Raw genomic sequence first — 19,168 nt, forward strand, 5'->3', positions numbered from 1 at the left:
GCCCTAAGCAGAAGTCCAAACATCTAGCGGCTTCCTCACAGAGCAGAACAGAGCTCCAGCACAAGGAAGAGGAGCCCCTAAATCCAATTAAAAAAAAAAAAAAAAAAAAAATCCAACCCTTCCTCCCTCCTTACTGTAACAAATCCAGGCTGTGACCTCCCTCTGTTGACCCCCCGGGTGCTTCGGGGCCCCTCGCGCCTTGCCTCACCAAACAGTAGCCATTTTGTTCGCAAGCAGAAAGGAGAAACATCTTGAGGCCACTTTGCATCGACAGCAGGTTACTGGCCAAGTTAGTTTTTCCAGTACTTATCGCAGACCGGGAGAGATTTGATTTGACTTATTTGGGACTTTTTGGATGCTTCTCCAGCTCACTTTGAAGGAAGTTTCACGTGTTCTTTGCTCACTTCAAGGTGATGGGTCCTTTTTTTTTTTTTTTTTTTTTTCCTGAAAGGTGTGAAACAAGTAAGGATGGCAAATTAATGTTGTGACAGATGAGGGTTCAACTGTGTCTGTTGTATATGCTGTCTCCATTAAGATAAAAAAAAAAGAGCTCTTCCTTTCCAGAGACTGCGTCATCTCTTTGTACTTGGTTGCAATCCCCTTCAGCTATGATATCTACTGAAAAATGTATTTATTAATTTTTTTAAATGTGTTACTAAAGAACTCTGTCTTTGAAATTCCTCAGAACATTTTGTGAGTGTAAATCCTGTAATTAGTAATATAAAATACTAGGAAAATAGAAGTTTGTTATTCCCCCCCCCCCTCGACATTGCTTTCCAGATTGATTTCATTGCAAGGCATCTGTCTCATAGAACTTCCAGTGAATGAGACCTTATAGCACTAATGATTATTCTAATAAATCACATTATGGAAGCACTACACGATGTGTTCAATGACGTGCTCATTTGTGTGTGTGTGAGTCTGAAATGTCCGTTATTCTGTGTACATTACCGCTCCCTTTCTTTCCCTGAGGCATGTCTTTATCACATCCAAGGCGTCATTATTATTATTTTTTTTATTTTTTTTTGCTTTTCTGATGATAGAAGAGAAGAAACTTTACAGTAAGGAAACATGTTACATTTTTAATTGAAAAACAAAATTACGTGGCTACACAAATTGGCATTAAGTTAACACAACCATGAGACTAAGCAAAGAACAAGACATGATGCAAACACACACACACACACACGCACACACAAGGCAGGTTAAGTTAAATGTGTCAATTTTTGGGGGAAAATAAGGGTGCATATAAGGACAATATGGGATTAATCTGATCCGGACATACAGCATATGAAACTGCTACACTCACACAACAAACATTTAACATTTGGAGTAGTCTGCTAGGCCACAAGTTGCAGCAAGAGGTTAATTCAGATTGGTGTGTGATGATTTAAGTAGCGGAGCCCGCCTGTAACACTACAATGGCTTTTAGAGCAGGAACTAGATTAAGAACTCATATAATTCACTTGGCCAGGTAACATAACTGTATTTTTTTTCCTATATAATCTTTCAGAACACTGAGTGAGGACTGATCAAAACTGACTTGTCATCAGGTTTCTAGTCAAGAGCTGTGCAAGGCTGACGGTGTAGCAGCGCCACCTCGTGGTCAAATCACCACAGCCACATAACCACAGAAATTGGCTTTCCGCTGACTGTTAGCGTGTGACCTCTTAAAATGGATTTCTTGAGCAATTCAGTACACAGATGTGACATTAATTAAGCCCACGAAACCTGGCTTGTGCGGTCACAGTCAAATCGAGTGTGGACAAACGTCAACCAACTTGCTTGGTGCTGTCCCTTTCCAAGCATTTGGGCGCAAGGCGACTGAGCACCGAAACGTCCCAACAAATTGGAATACCAACATGAAGCGTGTATCAAAAACTAACTGCTTGATGTTGCGCGCACTTCTGGCTCATTCAGTACTGGTTTGCGACATTTTTCCCTTTACCCTCGCGAGAAGAAGCTGCTATAAATATATTCAAACACTGAAACTGAAGTCCAAAGTGAAAAGGTGTGAGTTCAGTCCACGTCATCTTCTCATCTTCCTTTATGCAGCATTCGAAAGCGGTTGCCCACTTTCTGTTTGTCTCTTTGTGGCTTGACATTTAACTGGGCTGACTTCCTCCCACATCAACTTTCAGGTTGCAACCACTGGGCGGGGAAATACCTGAGAGCTGGCCCACTTTGTCATCAGGAGTGGAGGAGGGCATACAAGGCTTGAATGTCAAGACACCGGCCCAAAAGGCCTTGATTTTCGCTCTCCTGCTGAGGTTGCTCAAGTCCGAAGTTACAACGGATGTCACGATTCCTCTCCAGTAATCGCGTTATTTGTTTCTCATGACAACGAGATCTCCTGCCGTATTGCTGCGGCAGCCGCTGACCTTTGAATAAGGCCGCGTCTACAACAAGCATTTGAAAGTATGTTTTGAAAAAGGGATGCTGTCAGCAAGTCAAGAGTAAAAAAAAATAAAAATAAAAAATAAGTGTACACTCTCTCAGAAGGCACATTGGATTTGAAATGTTCTGCTGACACTTGGCCTTGTGGGAAGGCTGCATACTGTCTTGAGTGCTTTGGAAAGTCCTCAGGCCCATTTGCTACAGTTTCTGTTGCTGCCGGAGGCTCTCCAGCAGGATACACTTGTGGGCGGTGTCAAGTACTCCTGCCTCCTCCAGGTCCTCTTCAGTGATGTCACTGCCAAACAAATGAAGAACACGAGGAGAAGAATTTTGTTCCTTTTCCCGTATAAAATGTTTAACAATTACTTTATTATATACAATTTTAATCAGTATATGAAGTTACATCGCACACCGCTAAATCACTTTCCATCCACAGTGCACTAAACAAGCACACATGTATCCGAACATATAGAAGCATGTACCTGAGAAATTCCAGGTCGTCCCAGCCGTTGTGCAGGAGGCCCTGCTCATATCTTTCAAGTCCCAGTCTCTGCAGCCACTCCCCCACTGAAGAGTCCCCCACGGACAAAGACGAGCTGCTGCTACCCCAAAGTGCCTAAAAGAGGAAAATGTTGAATGGAATTAAATGTCAACACACATCTTGACAAGATGCGTGCCCAATTCCCATTCGGGGCCTGTACCGTGTTAGATTTTGTATATTTCAAGAGACACACATCCAATATGACTGCATTCACTCAACACGTGGGTGGAACAAAACAAAACAAAAAAACAAAAAAAAACATTTGCAGATGTCTAAAATGCAACTAAATGAATGCAAACACCTGGCAGTGACAACACTCTAAACAATAATATGAGGGGCAGTCAAAAGGTAATGAGCCCAATTTAACTTAAAGGGGACGCATTTTGCCAAAACATTGTTTTGTAGTATTTGGAATGTAATATCTCTGTGGTACCTCAGTACACATGTAAAATATGAATTAAAATCAACACGCATTCCTGAGGTCCAGACGTTTTTCTGCCGAGAGGCCTGAAATCATGTCATTCAAATTTCTTGAGTTTATCTACGTCACCAGTGAAGATCTCTGCCTTTCCTTTCCACTCCCGAACCAGCGCTGTCAACATAACTAGCGTGTGCTCTCACAAGTGGGTTTTCTACACAGAGGCAACCAGTCAGCGCAAAAGGGGCGGTCTTAGTCAAATATGGACAAAGCAGATACAAAACTGGGTCAAACAGAAGTAGCTGTCAGCGGGGCCTTTTCTGGACACGTGTATGACAAAACCAAGTTGTTTTTTTAAATGAAATTGACACTTTGGTACGAAGTCCATGTTAGAGAGTCACTCTATGGAGGTCTACATAGCCAAAAAAACGGCACCTTTAAACTATTTTTCTGAATTTTTTTCTGACTTTAAATACTTGCTTGAAGGCTTATTTCAAGGTTGCAAAATGTCCAAATCAGGAAATGAAATCACAGCTCTCTGCTTTTAACGAGATTCAACATTGACCTCATTTCCAAAATGGCTGACAGGAAGAGGACAGGCTTAAACTAAACTTTTTCAAATTTCAATTATTAGCAGGTTAAAAGAAATGGGGCTCATAAGTTTTTGACTGCCCCGCGTAGATAATAACACATAATAATCACAAATCAGCATATTTTTATTACGTCAAGCTTGATTGATGGGGATAATCCGATCTGTCGTTTTACGCTGCAGTCGCATTGGCAGATATCCAATACAAACTGAATTTTTATCCACATATGGGCTTGTTCCAATCTGAGGATATCCAATTTCATGTGTACTTGATTTGTCTGTACGCTGCCATGACCGATAGGAGAAGGTGCAACTTGCGAGCAACAAATTGGAATTGTGTCACTTGACTCGTGGAGTTTGAATCCAGCCTGAGCTTCTTACCTCTTCGGGAAGATCCTCAGCGATACTTTCTGTGATGGCATTTCTGGGTGGGAGGGTGCGGCAGGCGTCCAGACCTAAACCCATGGCCTGCCCCCTGAGGGGAGGCGGTGCAGAGGGAGCGCGTGGGGGCTGCCCCGGAAACTCCGTCTCACTCAGCGTCTTTGCCATCTGAAGCACAGAACAAGACTGGTCGTCCAACGCCCTGCCGCCGACAGCGCCGCCTCCTCGCCTGAAGCTTTCCCCGAGGGCCAGCGGGGCACCGGGACCTGCCGCAGAGATCTTGACCTCAGCAAGATCCGGGTGAAGTGAGCGGGGCTTCAGGAAAGGCGCGTCCACGGCCATCTCCATGGCTCCCTTGGGGAGAGGAGGGGGTGGGAAATCCGGAGGGGGCCGATTCAGTGTGCTCCCCACAGCGGCTCCCCCTTGTGCTACGCCTACACAAGCTCCTCCATCGTCCTCCGAGGACCCCTCCTCACTGATGACGCGCACCGTGTGACCTGTCACGGGCCTGCGCGGGTGAGAAGGGCCTGCGGGGGCACATGGGGGTTTGGTCCGAGCTACAGCGATGGGAGGGGGGGCTTTCGTTGCCTGGGGGGTGGTGGAGGTGGGGGATGGGAGAAGCTCAGATGACAAAGCAGCGGCCGACTGATTGGGAACACCTTCCAAAATGTAGTAGGCGGGGTTATTGTAGCTGTTCTTGCCGACAGACTGCTCACCATCAGAAGAATCCTGCTTTGGCCTGAATACGCATAAGAAGAGAACAGCTGGTTGTTTATTCAGTCTCTTTTTTTGTATTTAAAAGCAAACATGTTAATTAGGGACAGTGGGACCTTAAAATTCGCCCAAAATGTCACAAAAACATATTTTTCTTTTTGTATTTTTGCTTTATGTGATGCCACCAGAAGAAAAGGGTATCAGTGATGACAAACACAAAAAATATGATGAACACAGAACATGACGAGTACTACACATATATGTCCGTCCGGGCTGTCACAGATTATATGGCTAAATCAATAATAAGACAACTGCCCTAGATACGCAGTAGTTATTTTCTGGCCTTGATGCGAATTACCCACAGGGCCACTAATTCGGTACATGCATGCTCTTTCCTGGCTGGAACTGTACGGCTCAGTCAACAACAATAAGTTAACAAAAATGAGAAAAATTCAAACAATTTATCGTGTTTATGTCTTATTATTAATAGCAGTGGTTAAATAATTTTCTGCTTAAATTACAGCTAAAAAGCTATTAAAAAAAACAAAAAAAAAAAAAAGATTTTGATGGTGAAATTTTACACTGAAACAGATTCAATTCATTTATGATGAAAAGACGTCACCCTGCATCATTTTCAGAGGTTTCAGTGGACTTGGGCTCAACGTGCACGCACCTTGCAGCAGTTTCCTCCTTGCTGCTCTTCTCGACCTCTTCACTGACCTTCCCCAGCTCTCCAACTTGTTTACGAACCATTGGTGGCCTGCAGAACAGTACGGAGTAATGTGAGACAAATTGTGAACAAATGTGGGAACCCTTAAGATAAATATCACCATGTAAAAAGCTCAGACAAGATAAAAAAAAATAAAAAATACAGTAGACAAAATGATGAGCCTTTTCAAATAACGTCCACAACATTAGTTTCCTGAATCCAACCTTGTCCCCAAGACAAAGATAGCCTCTTACCTTGTCCAATATAGGGCATCACTGGGAAAAATAACAATACAACACTATGACACTGTTTAACACCATTTAAGACCATCACATTGTGACATTTGTCACAAAACAAATGACGCAGTCAAGCTTTCCCTTTACTACACACCCATGACATTATTAATATAAATGCAATAATAATAATATACAATAAACACACATTTTGACTATGTATTCTGCAGGATGTGTGACGTCACTAGACCATATTTATCCCAATGCGAAGTGTGTACTAACTTCACATATTCGTGCCCCACTCTGGATGACAGGGTAGATTTCCCTTTAGGTACGCCTGCTTCATCTTTGTCCACACTGATCCACTCTGAAATCAAATGTGACAAAGAATTTCAACTTGGGAATTTCTGTATATTTTCAGATTTTACAGCATCAATCAATAGTTTGGATGCACTTGAATGAGAAAGTGTGTTTGAACTTTTAACTAAAATTGTCGATTCACACAAGTTGTACATAAAAGTACAGATACCATAGAGTCTTTCCCTGGTTCCCATCCTTTCAGAAGGGACTCTGACCCTCATTGACCCCCTGATGTTTCCCGTTTCCTCGCCACGGTGAGACAGGTAGGTGTGGAACTGCTGCGCTGTGCTGCCAATCATCGACTTCAGCGCCAACACACACTCTCCTGGTGGTGACACAAACACACAAGGCCGAATACTATAACACACAAGCAAAAGAAACAAGTGACTATTTCTTCATGGACCCAGCCCAAACAAAGACACTTTGTTCATACCATAAGATTCATATCCATCCAGGGATTTCACAGTGAGTAGCAGGTGTTGGTCCTGAAGGTATTCGATCTCCGACAGAAGAGGTTTGAGCGTCGTCAGCTGCTTGTTGGACCAGCCCACGCGGAGGAAGTTGACATTATCGCTACTCTGACTGTCGTTCTCGTAACTCTTCTTGAACTCTACACGAGAGACAGCGAGAGAAACGCACGGCAGAAGGGGTTGGGAGAGGCGACAAAGGCAAGGGAGAGGGAACGAGAGAGGGGAGAAAAGTTGGGTGATATTTCTATGGAATTTTATCCAAAAGTGTGACGAGGGAGGACAGGCGGAGGTGGGAGCAAAATGGGACAAAATGGATGCTAGCTGTAAAGGTATACTGACTGCCTGGAATTAGGGAGGGAGGTTTAGAGACATGAAAAAGAACAAAGAGATGGAGTTCAATTACAACTACTCGGTTCTACAGCAACTCTATGACGCTCGTGACAGGTGGAGTTCACACAGTTTGTGGGAGATGACCGTTTGTGTGAATAGACGTGAGCAAAAGACTGCTTGGTCTCACCTTCCAAACATGTGGAGTAGAATTCGATGAAGAACTTTGTTCTGCTAGCAGTCTTCACTATGGCCTCGATGCTCTCAAATTCAATGTAGGCCTGCTCAGAAGATTTAGGCAACCCTGGGCCAAACAACAAGAATGAAGTAGTGGGTTAGTTGTGAACAGATACGGAAAACACTTTGTCCTTTTTTGTTTTACTGTACCTGTATAAAAGCTTTAAATCATACTGCACATTTTCATTTTCAAAACCCCTTACAGTACACAAAAATGGCTCTCCTGGCATAACCACACCAAAAATAAACTCCATTCATTCTGGCAGATAAGATCGGGACTACATATACTGACCAGGGACAATTTACTAGGTGATATTAATATTCATTTCATCCAGTTGTACCTTTCTTGGAGACAAACTGTGAGGTCACGCCCACCTCAAATGTGCCAAACACTGGGGAGTGGTCACTAGTCACAATATCATCAGTGCACCCTAAAAAGAGTGGATCATTAAAAAAAAAAAGCATTGCCAGGTGGATTAAAAAAGAAAAAAAGAAGAAAAGCATTGTAAATTCTGAAAAACTACCATGAGATACTGTGAATTGTTTTACCATAGGAGTTGCAAACAATGTGTGTTTCTGGGTAAGATTTCCACAAGATCCTATCACACCAGGATGGAACATTAGTCCTCATCTGGGCAAGACAGCAAAGGAGAACACACCGCAACATTATCAGGCCCCCTTACAATAAAAGCCACAAAAGAATAACAGTTGCCAGAAATGTGTAAAGTTTCATGTGTGAGTTTCTAAACACACCCCAGTGGCTTTCTGCTTTTGCCAAACATACGTGTCCCTCGATCCACGCTCGTATCGGTAGGTGGGTGGGAATGAGATCTCTTCCTCTGCTGCAAGAAAGATGAGAGAATATACCGTTTTAAGATTTTTAGAATACGGTAACACCAGGTATTAAGTGACCAAAATAACTTATTAGCATTTGTTCAGCAAAATAAGAGGGGGAAATAAGAGAGCAACTCTTATACTCATTTTCAATTTAGTTCAATAAAATATTTTTATATACTGTAGGTTAAATAATAACTTCAAGGGGCCAAATTTTGCCAAACCAATTTCTTTGAGCATTTGGCATGTACTATTGTCTTAATTAAATTAAAGTCATTCACGCATTCCTAAGTTCCAGACGTTTTTCTGCCGAGAGGACTGACCACTCAAGAGGCCCGAGAGGACAGAGTGGACTCTCCGCCTTCTCTTTCAGCTCCCGGGTCAGTGTGCTCTCAAAGTGGGTCTTCTACGCGGAGGCAACCAATCAGAAGAAAGGGGGCGGTCTTAGCCAAATATGCACAAAGCAGATACCAAAACTGGCTAAACACAGGTAGCTGTCAGAGGGGGCTTTTCCGGACACTCGTCTGACAAAACCACAGTGTTTCTTGAAATGACATTGACACTTTTATATTAAGTCTATGTTAGAGAGTCACACCATGGAGGTCTAAATAGCCAAACTATGGGACATTTAACACTTTTGTTGATTTGATGTGGTGCCTTATTGTTTGTAGGAGACACTGGTTGTAGGATAATCTAAAGGTAAGAAAGTCTTGAAAGAACATGTGCCCAGCCGAGGCTTTTTATTAAGTACGACTCCAGTAATAACTACATTGTTAAAAATCTTTATTTTTTTTATTTATTTATTTTTTTTTTTAATAAGAAACTGAAAGAAAATTTAGACAAAAAAGATTATTCATGTTCTAAAATCCTGCAACACTAATGGGTTTTCATTAAATACCAAATGAACCTCACGGTAGGCGAGTGGTTACCACATCTGCATGAGGTTGGGGTGGGTCCTGATACTCGGGCTTCCTCCCACATCACAAAAACATGCCCCTAGGTGTGAATGTGAGAGTGAATGCTAGTTTGTCTACATGTTTCCTGTTGTCGACCAGTTAAGGGTGTACCCCTGCCTCTCATCCCAAGTCAGCTGGAATAGGCTCCAGCTCACCCTAATGAGGATAAGCGATGGATGGATGGATAAACATCAATTTTAGTATGCATGTAACAGCTTTTGGAAACATTCCCAAGTAGATTTGATGGGGCAAAAATGGCGTGCGGTGGAAAATTGGAAACTGAGTCACACCAACCGAAGCGTAAAAATACTTTGTTCTTCTCCCTCTCCAGGTTTAGCTGGTCCACCTTCAGCAGTGGATCAAACTCCTTCCTGTTAATGTAGTTAAGGATCTCCTGCGAACACGGGAACACTAACAATTAATAAACAAGGTTAAAGGCACTCAGCACAAGTGTGCTTTTCTGTGTCCTGCTTCACCTGAATGTCCATGTCCAGTCTGTAATTGAGGTCTCCCAGCCAGAAAAGATGTGTGAAGCGCAGTGAAATGTCAAAGGAACTCAGCTGTTTGTCTCCAAGTGAAAGTAGACGCAAAATGTCGAGATAGTTTTGGTTTCTCCTGCAAGGGTCATTAGAACATTAGGAAATGCATTTGAAGTAGTCTACATAATTGAAAAATATAGGCCACATAATTCTATAATGTGTGTATAACTGTGTACATCTTAGTTGTTAGAATTGGGATAATAAGTGTGGGATGGTACCTTGCAATCTTTTCATTCCCCGAGGTCAAGTGACAGTTTACAAAACCGAAAGATGTTCCGTTAAACATGAAAGAAACCCCCACAGCACCTTTGTTACCTGGGAAACCAGAAACCAAATATTAACACAAAAGATTTGACACTGATCAGTTTAACCAACCAGAGAAAACAGAATTTTAACTGAATTTTTTTATTAGCATATTTAAAAGAGACCAAAACGTACAAAAAAACCCCAACCTTCAAATAGTCTCAACCTTTTTTTAAGTCAGTAAATTTAGACAATAACAACATTTTAACTCAGTAAAAGATGAAAGATTTTGCATAGTTTTGTAAGGAGCAGCTCTGCACCTCCTTTCAATACACTAAATCATCAATCTTCAAATAAACTGAATTCAAGAACTTCCAATGACGTCCGAAAATGCCTGTCAATAGTGCCATTCATTGTCCACGTGGTCCTTTTCGACATCACCCACTTAAATTTGCAAAGGAAAAACAACAATGAATACTGAAGTGTGTCACTGAGAATGTGGTGATTTACTTCAGTTCCAGCTTGGTGACGGTGTGAGTGTAAATAGTTGTCTGGCTCTATATGTGCCCTGTAATTGACTGCCGGCCAGTCCACGGTTTTAAGTCCTCCCTTTGCGCATAGTCAGCTAGTACAGGCTCCAGCTCCCTGTTACACTGAACAGGAACAGCAGGATAGAAAATGTATTGAGGTTACCAAGTGTGTTGGCGATGCCAGTCTTGACACTGGACATTCCAACATGGCTGATGCGGTTCTCATGTTCTGGTTTCACCAGCACAGCGACCTTTATGTTCCATAGTGTCTGCACCGCTATCTGCAAACACGTAAAACAAAAGGTAATTTGGAAACAGTGTGTGTGCGTGCATGTAAAAAAATATAACAACAACGCAGTACATGTGGTTAGCGCCACTCAGGCAAAAGGTTCCAGATTCAAATCTCGGCTTGGGCGTTTCTGCTTTCTGTGTGGACTTTGCATGTTCTCCCTGTTTTTATGAGAGTTTTCTACAGGTGCTTCCTCTCACATTCCAAAAGCACGCTTGTTCGACTAACTAAGGAATCATCCATACTGTATGTGTTAATGTGAGGGTGAATGGTTGTTTGTGCCCTGTGACTGACTGGCTAACAGTCCAGTAGAAAACAGATGGATGATGACAAGAAGCTTTCCTCACCGGTTTATAATCCAGTTCTGTTTGTTCTTTCAACATGACTCGTAACGACTCCACCCACTCCCGATCGCACACGGAGTTTTCCTGCGTCCCAAATGCATACAGGTCATGTGGGATAGTGACGGTCATCTCGTCCAGAGTCTTTCCGAGTCCTCGGCATAACACCCATGAGGCCACGGATTTCGGAGCAGGAACAGAGCCTAATAACAAATAGTAGCTTAGCAATGAAATACTTCATGCTCAGATTATTAAAAGTATCTTATCTGGATGCAATAGGTGAAGAATACAGTATTAGTTATTTTAATAACTGTGTAAATAGCAATTCTATTATTACACAGGATTTGTCAGGAAGTGTGGCCATTGAAGAGGAGGCAATAGAATCACTCAAAAAATGTCTCACCCATGTTCCAGGTGCCGATGAAGACAGATATCATGTCAGGCTCATCCTGGTTTGAATGTTTGTTTTTCATCAGCTGTAGCAGCTGGCAAAAGGCCTCCCGCTTCTAAACACACATGCACGGATGCACGCACACTTAAAATCTGACCTCAACAATGTAACATTTGAAGCAAATTATCATGTCTGCAGCATCAAATATAATTGGCACAGTGGATGTATCAACTTTAAAGAAAAACATTCTTTACTGCACCGTGAAAAAACAATCTGTGTGTCGGTCTCATAAGTGTTACTGTCTAGATCAGGGGTGTCAAACTCGTTTTTGTCACGGGCCACATCGTAGTTATGACTTCCCTCGGAGGGCCGCTGCGACTGTGAAACGTGTTTTGGCAAATCTTGTTCTGACATCAATTTTCCAACACAACCCATATAAATGAAAGATTACCTCATATACTGTAATTACATACAGTATATGGAACACATTGACGAATAACCAGTTTTGAAATCAGAAGCCTATAAAAACGTGTTTTTCAACTATTACATTTCTTTTCAAAGGGGGATTGGTAACAAAAAAATGCTTGATCTCAATGGTATTACACCAGAACACAATGAGCAATTTTGATTTGCTTTCGCAGGCCACATAAAATTATGTGGCGGGCCGGATCTGGCCCCCGGGCCACCAGTTTGACATCTGTGGTCTAGATCAGGGGTGTCAAACTCATTTTTGTCACGGGCCACATCGCAGTTGTGGTTCCACTCGGAGGGCCGTTCTGGCTGCAAAACCATATGATTGCCTCATATTATTACATATACACAAATTAATGGTTAATTACTTTTGAAATCAGAAGCCAGTAAAAACTGTTTGTTCAACTACAGTATGAATACATTTTATTTTACAACCCCAATTCCAATGAAGTTGGGACGTTGTGTTAAACATAAATAAAAACAGAATACAATGATTTGCAAATCATGTTCAATCTATATTTAACTGAATACACTACAAAGACAAGATATCTAATGTTCAAACTGATAAAGTTTATTGTTTTTAGCAAATAATCATTAACTTAGAATTTTATGGCTGCAACACGTTCCAAAAAAGCTGGGACAGGGTCATGTTTACCACTGTGTTACATCACCTTTTCTTTTAACAACATTCAGTAAACGTTTGGGAACTGAGGACACGAATTGTTGAAGCTTTGTAGGTGGAATTCCTTCCCATTCTTGCTTGATGTACAGCTTCAGCTGTTCAACAGTTCGGGGTCTCCGTTGTCCTATTTTACGCTTCATAATGCGCCACACATTTTCAATGGGAGACAGGTCTGGACTGCAGGCAGGCCAGTCTAGTACCCACACTCTTTTACGACAAAGCCACGCTGTTGTAACACGTGCAGAATGTGGTTTGGCATTGTCTTGCTGAAATAAGCAGGGGCGTCCATGAAAAAGACGTTGCTTGGATGGGAGCATACATTTCTCCAAAACCTGTATGTACCTTTCAGCATTAATGGTGCCTTCACAGATGTGTAAGTTACCCATGCCATTGGCACTAACACAGCCCCGTACCATCCCAGATGCTGGCTTTTTAACTTTGCGTCCATAACAGTCCGGATGGTTCTTTTCCTCTTTGGCCCGGAGGACACGACATCCACAATTTCCAAAAACAATTTGAAATGTGGTCTCGTCGGACCACAGAACACTTTTCCACTTTGCATCACTCCATCTTAGATGAGCTGGGGCCCAGAGAAGCCGGCGGCGTTTCTGGGTGCTGTTGGTAAATAGCTTTTGCTTTGCATAGTAGAGTTTCAAGTTGCACTTACGGATGTAGCGCCGAACTGTATTTACTGACATTGGTTTTCTGAAGTGTTCCTGAACCCATGTGGTGAGATCCTTTACACATTGATGTCGATTTTTGATGCAGTGAGGGTTCGAAGGTCACGCGCATTCAATGTTGGTTTTCGGCCTTGCCGCTTAAATAGTGATTTCTCCTGATTCTCAGAAACTTTTGATGATATTATGGACCCAAGTTGATGAAATCCCTAAATTCCTTGCAATTGTACGTTGAGGAACATTGTCCAGAAACTGTTCAACTATTTTCTCACACACTTGTTCACAAAGAGGTGAACTTCACCTCATCTTTGCTTGTGAATGAGCAATTGAGGGAAGCGCCTTTTATACCCAATCATGGCACCCACCGGTTCCCAATTAGCCTGTTCACCTGTGGGATGTTCCAAACAGCATGATGAGCATTCCTCAACCTTCACAGTGTTTTTTGCCACCTGTCCCAGCTTTTTTGGTGCGTGTTACAGCCATAAAATTCCAAGTTAATGATTATTTGCTAAAAACAATAAAAGTTTATCAGTTTTAACATTAAATATCTTGTTTTTGTAGTCCATTCAATTAAATATAGGTTGAACATGATTTGCAAATCATTGTATTCTGTTTTTATTTAGGTTTAACACAACATCCCAACTTCATTGGAATTGGGGTTGGTAACAAAAAAATGCTTGCAATATCTCAACATTTTTAAAAGTGAAGCCAATTTTGGGATTTTAGCAAGAAACACAAAGTCCATGCACACTCTCGCGGGCCAAATAAAATGACGTGGCGGGCCGAATCTGGCCCCCGGGTCACTAGTTTGACACCTGTGGTCTAGATTATAAATATGAACATACAAATATGCAGGTGTTTTGTCTTGGCAATGTATTCGTATAAGTGTGCATGTGGAGACCTTGGCACTAGCGAATATGAAGTCTTTCCTTTGGCTCTTGTCCTTTTCCTTCTCAAAAACAATGCCCAGCTTATTCTGCACCCGCTGAGACTTGATCAGCTGACGGACTGAGAGGTCAACAGACAGAGTGATGGGAGGGGAGGAAACGGACACCGGCGGTGAAAAGGCAAAGAGAAATAGAAACAGAAACAAACAGAACATGGGCAAAAGGTAAATTACAGTTATCCGTTTGCCTTCATAGTCACTTGGGTGTGTGTCGCTTACTTTTGTCATGTGTGAAAGTTGTCCAGTCTTCCTGGCTGTCCTTCACCTTCTTCATCACTACCAATCTACCTCCCTCCACATCCACAGACAGAGTGTACTTCTGACTCTTTCCTATCTTGGTCAGCTCTGCCAGGTAGACATCCAGTTTGACCTGTGATGGGATGCAAAGAGTAAGCGATTTAGTTCTCGAAACAGACTTGTTCACAAGTTAAGGAAGAACTGTAGCTCATTTTGCAGCTAGGGGGATCCAAAGTGATAAAATTCTCTCAATTCCCAAGGAATAATGTGGACTGAACATCAACAAACAAACCACAATAAGAATGATGATCACATAAAATGTCTCTGACATCTCCATTGTTGTTGGAGCTCACCAAATCATGTTCATTGCATACTTTAGAAGTTACTCAGAATGTTTAATTTTAAGTAATAGGTTTTGCACTATTTTCTTAAATTAAAATAATCCCAAACGTGCAAACATTTTGGCTGAATCTGCTGCTGTGCCAGAAGGTGAATCAGATGCCACATGTTGAACCCTCTGTGACAAAAATATCTCTATTCCTGTGCAAACAGGAAGCTGCAGAAAACAGTTCACCAAAGAGAATGCAAAATTGGCAGAGAGTTAATGTCAAATAAGACATCGCCGTTTCTATTGTCACCTTTTTCAAAAGACCTCCTGTAATTGTTTTCTGTTCCTTTCTAGTTTAATGTAAAAAAAAAAAAAAAGAGTCCCAATCGTATATATACATAGGAACTCAAAATTGTGCCTACCTTTTGGAGTATGTGAGAACAAAAGTGCTAAACACCATTTGGTGGTTCAAAACCACAGACGATGCAACAGGAAGAGTATTACATACATCCCTTTGGTCTCACATGACTCGTCTGGGAAACACTTCCTACTGTGTGATGAGCAATTCATGACTACAGTCTGATCAGAGTTCAAGTAAAGTGTGCAACCTCCCTTGACAGCAAAATCTCATAAAATTGGGATTTGCAGCAGAAATGTTAAGTCCACTCTCGAGGACATCAAGAGGACTTCCATGCTAAAACAATCACAGTGCATTCTCCTGAGGATTCAAAAAGAGGAAGTGCAACGGATTAGTACCTCGAAGGGCTGCACAGGGATGGCTTTGCTGTGACGCATGGAGAGAGGAGGAGGGGAGCACAAAGTAGACAAACTCATGTCCTGAAGAGCTTTCAGAGCCTGAGGGGAGCATTATAGACAAATGCATACAGTAAGTATGTGGAAGAAAAAGATGAAAGCGGGAGCACACACACATGTTTTGCATTGTTCTGAGGTACAATGTTGGAGTCAACAAGGAAACAGTTAGCCATTTCCTGGATGTGACCTAACAGTAGCCAAGAAGGTGGAGCATCACTTGGTTTGGGACATGTAGCTTGGTTGATTGCACTCTGTTGGTTTCCTTCCCTGTCGGAGGCTTGTCCATATAAAGGCCAACATATACTATTAGGCCGCAGTAAAGGCAAAAATGTAAACTCCATGAGAAAATTGACCAAAACCCCTCCACCTAATTCAACAAATGATTCTGATCTAAATGTCATCATACTTACGACCATGTCATTGCTCGTTATTAAACATATGTAAGCGGTTGACAAGCAGTTTCTGCTCTCATGAGCCCTTTTGGCAGAGGCACTAATAATACAATTAACAATGGTTCTGAGACGGTGAGCATGAACTACACCACGGCTACAAATGTGAACTGCTGATTATGTAAAAGATGCACATTGGACTTGAGCTAGGCCAACACTACATACACTAAATGCATGCTCTGCTTACCTTCTTCTCTATAGATGACAGCAGGTCTTTGAGGATGGCCAGCTTGGTCACAAGGTTCTCCAACTCCTGGTCTCCACCCTGATGCACTGACTGCATGAGAAACAAACATGTTTGAAGGCAAATGTACCAACCTAGTAACAAGCAAGAGATTTTAATGCAGCACATAATCTTTAAAAGTATAAACAGACAGTATGTAGCATATTTTGAAAGACACAATGTGTAATTGTTTCTTTCGGATACATCATTTATTTTAATAACAGTGTGGCTTTTGTGTGACTAAGTATATCCTATTGTCCCTAGGGGAAAAAGGACCGCATGACACTCGCTTCACTGCGTGAATTGTGCACATTCTGGTTTCCGTGGTAGGAAAATTATCTCAATTAACATGTTTGTAGAAAAGGTCTCATAAATGGATCCCTTAGAGATAGGGTGAGAAGCTCGGTCATCCGGGAGGATCTCAGAGTAGAGCCGCTGCTCCTCCACATCGAGAGGAGCCAGATGAGGTGGCTGGGGCATCTGATTCGGATGCCTCCCGGACGCCTCCCTGGTGAGGTGTTCCGGGCACGTCCCACCGGGAGGAGACCCCGGGGACGACCCAGGACACGCTGGAGAGACTACATCCTTCGGCTGGCCTGGGAACGCCTCGGGATCCCCCCGGAAGAGATGGATGAAGTGGCTGGGGAGAGAGAAGTCTGGGCGTCCCTGCTAAAGCTACTGCCCCCACGACCCGACCTCAGATAAGCGGTAGAAAATGGATGGATGGATCGTCTCATAAATTCTGAAGCCAGTGACACTTTCATATTAAACTGTTTCAATTTTCACTCGACCTTCCATGCGCCAAGGAAATCTGTGATCATTAATCGATAAATGGAGCTACACTGAGAGATGGAGGGAGGACATACTTGTTGGATCATCTTCGAGACCATGAAGGCACTCTGCTGATCGAAGACTTTTGACAGGATCTCGAGACCAGACAGGACCTTATCCACTTCCCTTTTCATAGGAGGGGGGAAAAAAAAAGGGTGGGTTCACAGGTCAGTTGTGCTGAAGTGTATACAGTACATTTTGCTTCAGCAATGAGAAAAGTATAAAAGCATTTCCCCTAGTCAAAAATAAATGTATTCATCCACAACAAATTACCCCATGTGATAATTTAGTGACAATGTACTATATGATCAAAGTATGAGTGTGTGACCGAATCTCCCTCTCACCCGTTGAGACGCTTGCAAGAGGACACAAGTGTCTTGTTGAGGTGAGGCAGCGAGCAGGCTCCCTGTTTAACAGCCTCCAGGTCTAACGCATAGCTGCCCTTAAGATACTCGTGGGAGATAGTGCTCAGGCCATTCGCTGTTGGGGCACTGAAACACACAAATATGATCTCAAACATAATTGAAAAACACTGACAATATGCATAGTAAAGTCAAGTTTATTTATATACTGGGAGTAACAATGTTTTTTGAAGGCACGTTCCATATGAAACAGGTCCAAGACCAGGCCCCTAAAGAAAACCAACCGGACACCACATGAGCATGTATGAGCACATATGCATATGCGAAAAACACTGCTGGCTGGCTGGTTACAGGAACAGGAAATGAAAATGGTGAAGTTAATACTTCAGTTGATTTTTCTTTTCTGCTAAAACATCTTCCACTGTTTTTTTATATTAGATTTCGGGGGGGATTTTTCCGACCACACTCATCCAAACATGGCTTTAAGGACCTTGCTTTGTGTCATGCTCACAGTGACAGTCAGAAAATAGGCTTCTCCAAAATGTTCTCACAAAGTTAAAAGCATCTTGATAAATGTCTTGGGAAGATAATGACATAAGGGGACTAGCCTGCCCCTGATACATTAAATCAAATTAGTAATGAAGAAATGTATCCCAAGACTTCTGGCCATGTGGTATAGATACAGTATATGCATGTTATCCTGATTGTTCTTGATTTTAATTTACATACTGCAACATATACCAATCTGAAGTTTATTGTATACTTCTCTATGATCATTGTTGTTCTCGTACTGTAATGTTTTATACCATTACAGGTTATGAAGACTTAACCAAATAATTTCCCCCACTGTTTTCAACACCATTGGGATGCATGTATGAGTGCTGCAGTAGTGCTGGCAGATCTTTATATACATTTCCACGCTACCAGAGAGCAGACCCACAGCTTAACTACCCACATAAGAATGCTTCTTTTTAAGACACTCTTTATACAACGCTGCCACAGAAAGGAATGTTACCACTTTATTTAGTCTTTGAGACATTGCATGATCAATTACCACACTTTGCCCAGAGAACACTGCTAACATGCCATGCACACACAAGCCAATTAAACGTTTGTGCCATTTAGTTATTTTATTTTCAAGACATTTGGGCTGTGGTTGAATTTGCCAGAGGACAGTCATGGTTGAAAACAAAAAAACAGATTTGCCATCTCTGTTGCTTAAATGAGCCTAAAATGGAAAAAGCTACGAAATGCAACACATTTGCTCCTAGCAACAAAACAAAAAAGGTCTCATTCAAAATGCCATTTTTGATTCCACATTTATCTTAAGATGAACTACTGCAATCCTTTATGTTGACAGATTTAAATTTTGTCGTTTGGCTTTCATCCATACATCCATTCTCTTAACCGCTTATCCTCACTTGGGTTGCGGGTGTGCTGGCGCCTATTTCAGCTGACACTGGGCGAGAGGCAGGGTACACCCTGAACTGGTCGCCAGCCAATCGCAGGTTTGGCTTTCAATTTCAAATTTTTACATTAGTCCACCAGATGGTGCTACCTTTTCCTATTCAAAGCATACAGCAACATTTCTCACCCTTTATTGTTTCCTACGACTATACCTTGAAACTGAAATATTTAGTGTGTGGTGCA

The 19,168-nt window shown here is 42.1% G+C and overlaps 1 protein-coding gene across 3 annotated transcripts in view; it reads right to left on the reverse strand.

Annotated features, from left to right (window-relative positions):
* The window catches only part of inppl1a (inositol polyphosphate phosphatase-like 1a), a 35,833-nt gene that overhangs the window by 317 nt on the left and 16,348 nt on the right, over positions 1-19,168 (reverse strand). For 2 of the 3 annotated variants that reach the window (XM_061782850.1, XM_061782849.1), the window contains exons 6-28: positions 17,501-17,647; positions 17,192-17,282; positions 16,290-16,379; positions 15,597-15,695; positions 14,495-14,645; positions 14,231-14,337; positions 11,512-11,614; positions 11,115-11,311; positions 10,637-10,759; positions 9,924-10,015; positions 9,643-9,781; positions 9,461-9,560; positions 8,130-8,218; positions 7,926-8,007; positions 7,718-7,807; positions 7,330-7,443; positions 6,776-6,952; positions 6,512-6,667; positions 6,265-6,349; positions 5,714-5,800; positions 4,327-5,065; positions 2,880-3,013; positions 1,068-2,692 (exon numbers count right to left, since the gene is read on the reverse strand). In XM_061782850.1, the coding sequence (XP_061638834.1) occupies positions 2,596-2,692; positions 2,880-3,013; positions 4,327-5,065; positions 5,714-5,800; positions 6,265-6,349; positions 6,512-6,667; positions 6,776-6,952; positions 7,330-7,443; positions 7,718-7,807; positions 7,926-8,007; positions 8,130-8,218; positions 9,461-9,560; positions 9,643-9,781; positions 9,924-10,015; positions 10,637-10,759; positions 11,115-11,311; positions 11,512-11,614; positions 14,231-14,337; positions 14,495-14,645; positions 15,597-15,695; positions 16,290-16,379; positions 17,192-17,282; positions 17,501-17,647 (3,289 nt within the window). In that variant the 3' untranslated portion in view covers positions 1,068-2,595. Of the gene's footprint in view, positions 1-1,067; positions 2,693-2,879; positions 3,014-4,326; positions 5,066-5,713; positions 5,801-6,264; positions 6,350-6,511; positions 6,668-6,775; positions 6,953-7,329; positions 7,444-7,717; positions 7,808-7,925; positions 8,008-8,129; positions 8,219-9,460; positions 9,561-9,642; positions 9,782-9,923; positions 10,016-10,636; positions 10,760-11,114; positions 11,312-11,511; positions 11,615-14,230; positions 14,338-14,494; positions 14,646-15,596; positions 15,696-16,289; positions 16,380-17,191; positions 17,283-17,500; positions 17,648-19,168 lie in introns of those variants that run through there. The other variant, XM_061782851.1, reaches the window with a different exon arrangement.

Source organism: Phyllopteryx taeniolatus, chromosome 8, assembly GCF_024500385.1.
Source record: "Phyllopteryx taeniolatus isolate TA_2022b chromosome 8, UOR_Ptae_1.2, whole genome shotgun sequence".
NCBI lineage: Eukaryota > Metazoa > Chordata > Actinopteri > Syngnathiformes > Syngnathidae > Phyllopteryx > Phyllopteryx taeniolatus.